The following is a 10,757-nucleotide window of genomic DNA, read 5'->3' as shown; positions in this document are numbered from 1 at the left end:
CCCCCCCCCCCCCCCCCCCCCCCCCCCCCCCCCCCCCCCCCCCCCCCCCCCCCCCCCGGGCCTCTGGCCTCTGAGGGAGCAGGTTCTGGGGGTGCCAAGCTCTGGATGACCTGCCCCAGACCCAAGACTGGGACACAAAATGGCCACTTGCCACATGGGGAGGCCTTTGGTTATACAGTACCGGCGCTTCCCTTTCCTCTAAAGCTCCGTTAAATCCTCAAACTCCCCCCTACCCCGCCCATTATGAACGACTCAGAGGGGGAAAGAGACTGACCCAGGGTCACGTGGCCAGGACGCAGCCACACAGCTGGGACCTGGCCCCTCATCCCAAGGCTGGGTTCCCTTCCTCCAGGGAGGGCTTATAGGGGGAAACTTCTTTTCAGCTGCTTCTTCTCAGGGAGGGCTAAGTTTTGGCTTCCTCTGCAAACTAGCGACGAGGACCCCGATGATTTGAAGAGGCCCCGAACCCCCTAGCGGATCTAGTGGCATCCTTTTTCGGGGCGCCAGGAACTGCGGGGCGGTGGGCTCGCGGTGGGAGTGTGAATGTGCACGGCGCTTTTGTTCCTGGCATTTTGGTGGGTGAGATAAGGGAACAAGAGCCAGGCTCAGAGAGAGCAGGCAGATAGATAAGGTGATAGGGTTCCTCCAGCACACACGCCTATCGCCTTTATCAGAGTTCCCTTTTCTTTCTTTCTTGGGTGGGGGGGCAGGGTGGAACACACCCCACCCCCACCCCCCACGCCGGGGAACTGAGGGGTGGGGGCCTCCCTCGCTCAGGTCCCTCCCGCTGTGTCCAGCACGCGGAGCCCTGGCCTGGGCCCGGACCGGAAGGGTGGGGGGTCCCGGGACTGCGGTCACAGCAGGGACCAGCAGCAGCTGTGCCTCTGCCCTTGCAGCTCCACGGAAGGGCCTCCGATGGGGGCGGGGAGGCCCAGAGAGGGGACAGACAAGGGGGTGGGGGGGGGGGGAGAGGGCCTGGAGGCCAGTGGTCTGGAGACTGGGTGCCGAGCCCTCTCTCCAGAAGGCCTATGAGCCCCTGTGGGAGAGGCTGGGCAGGACCCAGAGGCCTCCCCCAACCAGGCCTACAGGGCGGACCCGAGCATCTTCAGCCCCATTTTACAGATGCAGAAACCGAGTCTCAAAACAGAGCCGTGCCTGTGAGCCACAGCAAAGGGGGGCAGCCTGGACCCCCACATCCCCTCTGTATTCCCTCTGGCTCTGGGAGCCAGACTCCCAAAGACCTAACCACACACAGCACGGTGTGACAGGGGCTCTGCGCTCTGTACCCAGAGCTATTCACCAAAAGCAGTCCAGGGAGAATTCTGGGAGGCTCCGCGTAGGGTGTATGGGCTCGGCAGCCCCAGGGACCTCAACCCTGCACATGTCCCTGGAGGGCACGCCCCCACCCTGCTACACACGGGCCTGGGACACTCTCCCACGTCCCTCCTGCCTTTGTCCTCAAAGGCTAAGGAGGCCAGAATTATGATTATGCCCATTGCACAGGCAAGGAAACTGAGGTCCAGGGACATGAAGTCACTTGCCCAGGCTACCGACCCAGGAGGCAGAATTTGAACCCTGGTCACTGCACACTACACTCATCCTCCTCCCCCACATATGCACCCATTTTACTGGAAATAGCTGACTTCCTTTAGAATATTGAAACAAACCAAAACCCAAAAGACACGAAGAAACCAATTTTATCACCAAAGGAGCCTATTTTCTGGGGGCAGATGATATGACCCCCAGAGATAAGCAGGAGTAGAGGCACCTTGTCATCTGCTCATCTCAGGCAGGGCTGTGTGGTTCCAACCACGCACTCACCCTCTCTGTGCCTGGGCCTTTCTCCCCTAAATGGAGGGAGCAGACCCTTTAGGGGAGGGGGGGGGCTATGGCTACAAACACCCCCCAGATCCTCAGTTGTGATGGAGATCCAGACGTTGGCCAGGACGCTAAGTCAGTCTCTACCGCTCCCTACTGTGCTGTGTGACCTTGGATGAGTTGCTCAACCTCTCTGAGCCTTGAGTCCTCTTCAGAGAAGAAATGAAGTCAGAGGTAAACTTTCCAGGGCTGCTGGGATGCTACAGGGTAGCAGAGGTCAAGCCCAGGCCTGGCATACAGAAAGCACTCAGTAAAGGGAGCTGCTACCTAACAAAGACCACCATGAGGATTGTTACAACTGTGGGGTCCTAGAACCACTCAGAAATGTTGCTGACTGCACACTCACGCCTGCTGTCTCTGGGATCACAGAGAATCTCATTTCTTGGGAGTTGCTTAAAAAACAAATACAGAGATGGGGGGGGGGTGGCCAGGAGCCCTGCACCTGCTGGGAGCCTCAGGCATGCCCCCAGGGCCTTGGTGTCCCCACTCACACAGTGGGGGGTGCGCACAGCTCCATGGGTGCCTGGCCCCCACGCAGCCGCCGCACCTGTCCCTCAGCAGGAGGATTAGCCACGCGCCGGCCCTAATCGCTGCTAATCGCGCTACCATCATCGAAGGATCTCGGATCAGCTGAAGGAGGCGGCTTTATCCAGACAGACGCGGAGATGGCACCATAGTCCCATCTGGGCGCCGACCGTCACAAGTGGCAGGCGGGCTGGAAGGCTGAGGAAGGCAAGGTGGCTGAGGATGGTGGGGGGAGAGAGCCGGGAGCCCCCCACCTCCCCAGCTGCAAGAGAAGCTCGACTTGGTCCCTCAACATTTATTGGGCACCAGCTGTATGGCCAGGTACTGGTCTGGGTGCTGGGAGTCAGCAGACGCCCAAACGGGCAAAATTCTTGCCCTTGGGTGCTGCGTCCTCTCGAGGAGTGCAGGCCCATTTGTCAGATGCTGAAACTAAGGCCAGCATGTCCAGAGTTGAGCCCAGGCAGCAGGTCCAGACCCCTGCTCTGGCGGAGTGCCTTAAATCTCCCCTAAAAAGGCTCATGCCCCAGGCCAGGGGTGGGTGCCCTTCCGTCCCCCAGGACGACTCCTGCTGCTGCTTTTGTGAGTGGAGGCCAGAGCCTTCCCCTCCCCGGCCGGGCCCCTGGACACTGTCGGTCCAGAGGCCTGGGGAGGCCTGGGAGGTGCAGGCGGGCCCCGGGGGCCGGGAGAGGCTGGGAGAGGCGGCCAAGGGCTCCCCTCCAGGGCCCCCACCATCCCCACCCTCCTCCCTACCTTCTTTTTCAAAAACATAATTTATCTGTGTATTATCAAGAAATCCAGACACTTTAATCAGTGAGCTATGAAGTCAGAATTTCCATTCTTATCTGCGGGAGGAGTGGAAACGGAGGAGATAGGCGGCAGGGACGGATCGCTGGTGGGGAATGTTAATGGGTGGGGAGGCTGGGCTATTGGCCACGGAGACGCCGTATCTCCCCCATTATCAAGGCCGTATCTCGCCAACCATCTCAGCGCAGTAATGGGGCCAGTTCAACTTTCCGAGTTATCACAGGAGCTGAAACCCGCGCCCGCCAGAGGCCCGGACGGGAGACAGTTCCGGGCGGACGGGGCTTCGGCCGGCACAGCCAAGAGGCAGAGGGGGACAGCTGGCCTGGCTGGGGCCCCCGGGGGCCTGGGCGCCCCTGCCCCTGACCGTCAGGGCCGCCACAGTGAGCGTAGGGGTTCCCTCTGTGCTCTGGGAAAATGTCTGGTTTTGAAAGAGCCAGGCGTGAGCATACTGCACAGGAGGGGAAACCGAGGCAGGAAGCCATCTCAGGGTCACAGTGGTCCCAGGCCCGCCTGAGCTGTGCCAGGCCCCTGAAGTGAAAGAGGGCTGGGGGTGTGGAGGCACGGCAGGTGGGGGTAGGAGGTGAACCCCATGCCCTCCCACCTTGTGGCCTGCAGGGTCCCCCGACCTCCCTGGGGCCTTTTCCAGGCCCTAACCCCAGCAGCAAAATCAGCAGGTGGGGACATCCTGCTGGGCTCTGTCCCTGCAGGTCCTGACCTGAGGCTTGGCTCCACAGCCCCTCGGTGGCCTGGCATATACTCAATCCACCCCTCAAATGGTAAAGGGTCTCCCCGCTGCCCTCGGGCCTCCTGCAGGACAGACCCCAGGGGGTGGGGCACCCCTGGCCCCTGCGTGGAACACCCCTGTTCATCCAAAGGAAGGGACCCCAAACCCACTCATTCCCACCCCGCGAGGATTTAGCGATCCCACTTCATGAGAAGCGTCTGAGGGGTGGAGCAAGTCTCCCTGAGGACCGCCCACCGCATGGGGCCCCCATCTGACCCCCTGGGTCCCAGGAACTGCCCTACCGACTGGGTCCGTTGGGGCTCTGGTCCCTCTCCCACAGCTGGAGGGCAGGGCAGCAACCGCCTTGGCCCAGAGAGGGGAAGGGACTCACCCAAGGTCACACAGCCGGTGAGAAACAGCCTGGTGACCACAGCTGGACACTGCCCGGAACCACAGGAAGGCCTCGGTTTCCTGGACCTGAGCGCGGGTGCCGCCAGGCCGGCAGGGAAGCCAAGAGAGCTCAACTTGTGGAAACCCCCACGATAACCATCCTCTGCCTCCTCCCCCAGGGTGGGGAGCTCGAGCTGCAGCCCTGGGTCTGACCCGTCAACCCCCCAGGCCTCAGTGTCCTTCTGTGCACTGGGCTAGTCACTGAGCGTCCCTCAGAAGTTACCGGAGGAAAGGCAGGAGCCAGTGTCTTTAAGTTTTGGGCCCTCTGCAGGGGCTTCCTGATCGCTCAGGATGGCAGGATGAGCCGGCGGCGGGGGGGTGCAGACAAGCTGGGTTTGGATGGCGGGGGGCCACTCGAGGTCCTGTGGCTGCCCAAAGCTCTGAGCTCTGAGCAGAGGCCTTGTCTTTGGTCTCAAGCGTCCAAGCACCCAATGCCAGACTCCCCCCACCGAGCCCTCCCTGGGGGCTAAGAATCTGCCACTGCCTGCCAGGCCCTGTCCCCAGTGGAGGGCTCACCGCAGGACAGAGGCATGACCACCTGGCCCCGGGCCCCCTTTCCTGGGTCTTACTTGCAGCACGGAGGCTTGATGGAGAAAAGGGAAATTGAGGCAGGAGAATGTGACAGGTGCAAGCGCCCAGGGCAGACGAGGAAAGCCTCAGGGCTTGAGTCAGACACCAAGAGGAACGGGCAGGAAGCAGGCCTAGGGCGACCGAGGAGGGGAGAGATGACCCTCTGTCCTCTTCACTTGCATTCTGTCACGCAACCCCAGTGACACCCCAGCTCTGGCCCAGGCCGCACCCGCTCCACCACCTGCCCCCACCCCGCCCGCACCGTAGGCATCACTGTTCCATTTTATGGGGGAAACCGAGGCTCAACAGCTCGCAGGAGGCCTGGGCGCCCTCAGAGCCCAGCCTGGTATCCCCATGACATCTCCATCTTGCAGAGGTGAGGACTGAGCCTCGGGAAGGCGGGTAACTTCTGTGCACCTGCAGAGTTTAGCCCTCCAGCCCGGGATTCTGGCTGCGGCAGCCCCCACGGTGGCCATCCCCTCCTTCCAGGAAGCGGTGTGCCTGCCACTTCCGGGGGTCTAGGACACAGGCCCCCCCCCCCGCCCCCCGCCTGGGAGCCCTGGCAGGCCTGCAGCAGACCGCCCTCTCAACCCCGTCTGTATCCTTCCTGCTCGTGCGCCGTGCACGGCCCTGCTGTAGCCACCCGCCCTTTCTGGTCCTGCATTTCTTTGTGTGTCAGATGGGCCGAGAACCCCAACCTTAGCAGGCATCGAGGAGAATCACATGTGAAACCCAGAGAAACCCAGGCTCTGAGCGTCCACACCCTCCGGTCCAGGGGAGGCAGAAAGGAGGGGGTGGAGGGGAGGGGCTTGCTTATCGGCCTAACCCAGCTCTGGCCCAAGGTCACATTCCTGACCCAGCGGGGACACTGCCTTCTCCCAAACAGGGGGGCCTTGGAAGGTGGAGGAGGAGGGGGGAGCCAGGCTGGAAGGGTCCTGGGACAGGTGGCCTGGGGGAGCGGAGCAGGCACTGTCCAGAGAAGCCTCTGCCCACCCCTGGGGTCCAAAGACCCAGCTCCTGTCGTGTGGCCTCGAGGGTGTCACAGTCTCCCAGGGCCTCAGTTTTCTCATCTGTAAGATCGGTGAATCGATAATGACAATGAATGAGCCTAAGAGCAGGTAAGACGCTTGGGCAAGAGGAGGACTGAGGAGGGCCCGGGCCCCGCCCAGCCCAGGGTGTGACTGGGCCCCTCGCCCCCCCCACCTCCCCTGCCCACAAGTCCCTTCAAAAACTCACACCCGAAGGCGCAGGGGGGCCGGACACAGGGCTCCGTGTGAAGCGTCCAGTCCCCCAGGCTTCTCGCAAAAGCTCAGTAATGCCACCAGCAGCTCCCAGGCCTGCCACATCCACTGAGGACATGACCTTGGGACAGCACTTTACAGTTGGCTTTTGAGACCTCACAGACCTCACGTAAAGGCCCGAGGAAGGAGGTACTGGTCTTGAGCTCTTGCTTCAAAAGTGGAAACTGAGGCTGAGAGAAGTCATTTGCCCACAGGGTCACGGTGAGGCCAGGACTCAAGGCCAAGCAGTGGCCTCCCACTCGGGTGATGAGGGCTGGCCTTCTGCCCGGCGCCCTGAGGCCAGCCCAGGCCTAGAGCATAAAGCCTCTGCTCCTGGTGTGGGGACAGGGTGGGGACGGAAGCCCTGAGGTCCCGGAGGGAAGGGCCTCTCCACAGCCTGCCTAGTGGCCCCTGAGCAGCCAGGGGCCGGTGACGGCAACAGGTCATCCAGCAACAAACAGCCTAGGTGCCCCCCGAGTGCCGCTGTCATCAAGCACCCACGGTAGCCCAGCCCTGCTTGAGCCCGGGCACAGCCACAAGAGCTGGGACGGCGTCACACCCATTCTACAGACGAGAATCGCAGGACTGGGGACGAGAGAGACACTCGCCTAGGCCACTCAGCGGGGAAGCTGTGCGGAGGTGACGCGAGAGTGGCACCATCGCAGACGACACGAGTTTCCCCCTGATTCTCATGGCTGTGCTCGGGGGCCGGCAATGTCATCATCCCCGTTTTACAGATGGGTACACCGAGGCTCACTCGGGCAGGCCTTGCTTACAGTCCCACTCCATTTCATGCCGTGTCTCCATTAGGTCATTTATCTGACAGAGTTCTGGAAAGCCCACTATGTGGGGACGGGACAGACCCAGTCCCTCCTCCTGGGCAGCAGAGATCTGAGCTGCCCGTGCAAAGGCACCGGGGCCAGAAGCGACTGAAAGAAGCCAGCCCCTCAGCTGACACACAGGCCCTGGTGAGGGGCTGCCTTGGGAGCTGCCACCCCCAGTCCCCACGCAGAGACTCTCCTTCTCATAGGAACACACGAAGCGCAACCCAACGGTAGTTAAGCCCTTACCTATGGGCCGGGTGCCTCCCTCTGTGACGGCTGAGGACACCGAGGCCCACAGGCGGCCAGGAGGTACATGTGGAGGCCAACTCCCTCTGCAGGCACTGCCCCCCACCCCCGACTCCTGTTGAGTGGGGAGTGGTAGACAAGACTCAGTGAGCACAGCTGGTTGTGGCCTCAGTTTCCCCCTCTGTGAAATGGGAGCGGAGGCCCTGGGGCAGCTCCAGGGGTACGATGGCTGGCGGGGGGGGGGGGGGGGGGGAGCCCAGGCCCGGGTCTCTGGGCCTGGCGATACCAATCAGTGGGCACCAGCTGCCTCCAGGAGGAGGCCCGTCGATGGCAGATAGGCCGGCTGGGAGTATTATTCACGAGTCCGTCAAGCCCCAGGAACGTCTGGTTGGCATAGAAACAGGAGATAAGGGGTACAATTAATGGCATCACATTCCCTCCTCCTTTCTTCCCCAACTGACCCATTTAAATCCCTGGCGGGGCTGGTGCCACGCTGGGCTCCCAGTGACCTCCAGGGAGGGGCTGACTGGGCAGGCAGGACTCGGCCAGAGCTCAGGCCCCCGGGCAGGGCTGGCTGAAGTCTCCCCAGGGGCCACCCCTGCGCAGTAGGGTCTCAGGAAGGAAGCCCCGGGAGATGTGGCAAGGGCTAGGCTGGCGAGGGACCCCGGCGTGCCTCCCCTCCCAAAGGCCCATTTCACAGGTGTGGAGACTGAACCCGGACAGGCCTGGGGACAGCAGCAAGAGGAAAGCAGCGTGATGCTCACAGGCAGGCTGGTTTGGAGCTTGGGGCCAGGCTGCCTGCACTCCAACTCTGGCTTCGCCATTGTTTTGGGCGAGAAACTTAAGCAATCTGTGCTCAGTGTCCTCAGATGTAAAGGTGATAAGAACAGGACTTCTTTTAAGGTAACGTGTGGCCAGGCACAGAGTAAGCTGAGTATTAGCCATTGCTAATATGATTATCACCGTCCAATGCAGGAGTGAACTGCTCGTTTTCCCTGAGGCCCAGGACAGCAGGAAAACTGAGCCATCTGGAGCCAGGGGGAACCCAACCTCAGGGGTGATGGCTGGCCCCCAGGGACCACCAGGCCCTTTCAAGTCTGGGTTCGGGGCTGGGGGCCCATGAGCAAAGCCCTCCCGGCCGTCTCAGCCCTTCATCCCCTCGGCTCACCACAGATGGGTCCCCGTGCCCCCAGGGCTCTGAGGAGGGGGCCAAGGCCAGTGGAGGACAGGACTTACGGCCCTGTTGACAACTGGAGGGCAGGCACTGTCACACCTGTCTTTCAGAGAGGGGAAATGGAGGCCGTGGAAGTGAACTGCCCACGGTGGCCGTGCACCAGGACCGGCAGGTGCCCCGCCCCCGCCCACTTTCTTCACTTCGCCGCCGTCCCAGTGGGGTGCGGCCTTGCAGGTGGCCCCTGCGAGCCAGGCAGACTCCCAGGGGCCTCCCGGAGCTGGGAGGACGGTGTGCAATGTTGTGTGTGCGTCATCCTCTCATGCCGACGGAAACTCCAGGGGAGACCACCCCCTCCCCCTACTGGGCCCGAGCCAGGCCCCCCCCCCCGGAACCGGCCCTCAGCAGAAGGCACTGTCGGCCCCACAGGTGGGTGTCGAGCTGCTGGAGAGAGCGGAGGGTGAGTCTTGAAGCACGGAGTGAATTAGTCATCCTGTGGCCACCAATAATTCCTTTAATCAAACTCCAAGCATGTGTGAAAACACCCTCACAGGAGAAAGAGTGGCCGCTGGGGCCGGGGCAGACGGGGCAAGTCCCCAGCTTCCGCCGGAGGCCCCTCACCTGGCTGGCCTGGGTTTCCACTTGGTATCTAGGACCACGGTCCCTGAGGGCCCTCCCACTGCAGTGACATCACCAGTCGGACCTGGGGGCTTGTTCCTGTCTGTATTTTTCAAGAGAGGGGAAACAGGCCTGGCCCCACCCTTCTTATCTCATTCTCACCTCCTCACACAGGCATCCCTTCCCTGGGGTCCTGTGCCTCCGAGCCCTTCGCCCCCCTCCTCCCCCCAACAGCCAGGAATCATCCCATTTTTCAGAGCTGGAAACTGAGGCCAGCCCACTGTCCCTTGGAGGCACCTCTGTGGCTGGCCTATTCCTGACCTCGATGAAGGTACCCCCTTCTGGGAAGTCTCTGACTGTACCTGTTACTTTACCCCCCTCCCCCACCCACCACCCACACCTAAGACAGGGCTGGGACCCAGTGCACACATACAGCAAGTGCTCAATAAACCTGCTGAATCAAAGGGGGCCTGCTCAGAAAGACCGCCAGCGCACTGGCCTGCCCCCACCGCAAAGAGCCTGGGCCATGGAAACCACCTCGGTGTTTTTCAATAAAACTCCAAGCAGGCTACATCTAAAACTTGCCAGGAACGCACAGCAACCCTAACACGGTGGAGAGGAAAACACGCTCCCTCCTGGAGGTGATAAACCCCACCTCTGGCTATCTCACACCATCTGATAGGAATCGGGCGGGGTGCCCCCCCCCCCCCCGGCCCCGGAGCTCCGGGCCAGCGAGAGTCATTTTCCTTTCATTTTGACGGACTGTACCACCCGCAGGGGAGGATCGACTTCTTGGCAATTAAGTATGTTTGGGAAGAAAACTCGCCCAACGACCCGCAGCAGACGCCCTCTCCCCCTGCCCCGGCTCTGGGCCGGGCCGCTCTCCCAGCCGAGACCACCCCCCCCCCCCCTCCTCGCGCCGTGGTTGCCTCGAACCCGGCCGGGCCTGGTGGCCGTAGATAAGGCCTCTTATCGCTCTTGGCGATCGCCATCCGGCCGACCGGCCCTGCGCTTATCGGAGCTCACATCGACCCGGGCGGGAGGAGAGCTCGGCGGGCCGGGGGTCCCGAGCTGGGCTCTGCCCCTCGCTTCCAGCCAGCTCGGCCCCAGCCTATCGTCTCGGCCATCTGGCCGGCCAAGGCCGCGCTCCTGCCTCGCCCTCCCCCCGCTCCCACGTTTGAAGTTAATAACTGGAAGCGCCTATCACCGCCGCCATCGGTTGCGCGCCTTATCAGAGCGGCACATCTATCTCCTCGCGGAACAAAAGGCGCACAGAGGCGCGGGCAGCTGCGCCCCGGCTTGGTGAGGGCGCGGGGGGCGGTGGCGCGCAGCGCCCGGTCCCCTCCCCCTCCACACCCGCGGCCTGGTCTCAGGTGAGGCCAGCGCGGCGGGCGCACAGCTGCGAGGGCCGCACGCAACAGCCGCGGGCAGAGGGCGGGCTGGCGGGCGCCGCCGCTTGGTGACAATCAGCGCTCGCATCTTAACTCGCCAAGATCTGCCAGAGGGAGGAGGCGCCCGGGGTGGGGGCTGCGGGGGGTCTGCAGGGAGGGTGCCCAGTCCGCCTGCTGCGCCCCCACTCCTGCCCGGATCCTGGCCGCGCGGAGGGTGAGCAGCGGACGGGGAGGAGGGGGGGGGGGGCTCGCCTGCGCGCCCGATGCGGTCCCAGT

General features: G+C 62.7%; 1 protein-coding gene across 1 annotated transcript in view; it reads right to left on the bottom strand.

Annotated features, from left to right (window-relative positions):
• Positions 1–10,217, bottom strand: part of ZFPM1 (zinc finger protein, FOG family member 1) — a 67,015-nt gene extending 56,798 nt beyond the window's left edge. The window contains exon 1 of the mRNA XM_040443424.1: positions 10,117–10,217. Within this exon, the coding sequence (XP_040299358.1) occupies positions 10,117–10,217 (101 nt within the window). The remainder of the gene's footprint in view (positions 1–10,116) is intronic.
• Between the last annotated feature and the right edge of the window lie 540 nt (positions 10,218–10,757).

Source organism: Herpailurus yagouaroundi, unplaced genomic scaffold (genome assembly GCF_014898765.1).
Source record: "Herpailurus yagouaroundi ecotype Mexico unplaced genomic scaffold, PumYag 190, whole genome shotgun sequence".
Taxonomy (NCBI): domain Eukaryota; kingdom Metazoa; phylum Chordata; class Mammalia; order Carnivora; family Felidae; genus Herpailurus; species Herpailurus yagouaroundi.
The sequence above is the reverse complement of the archived record's forward strand: the minus strand, read 5'-3'. Positions and strand labels throughout refer to the sequence as shown.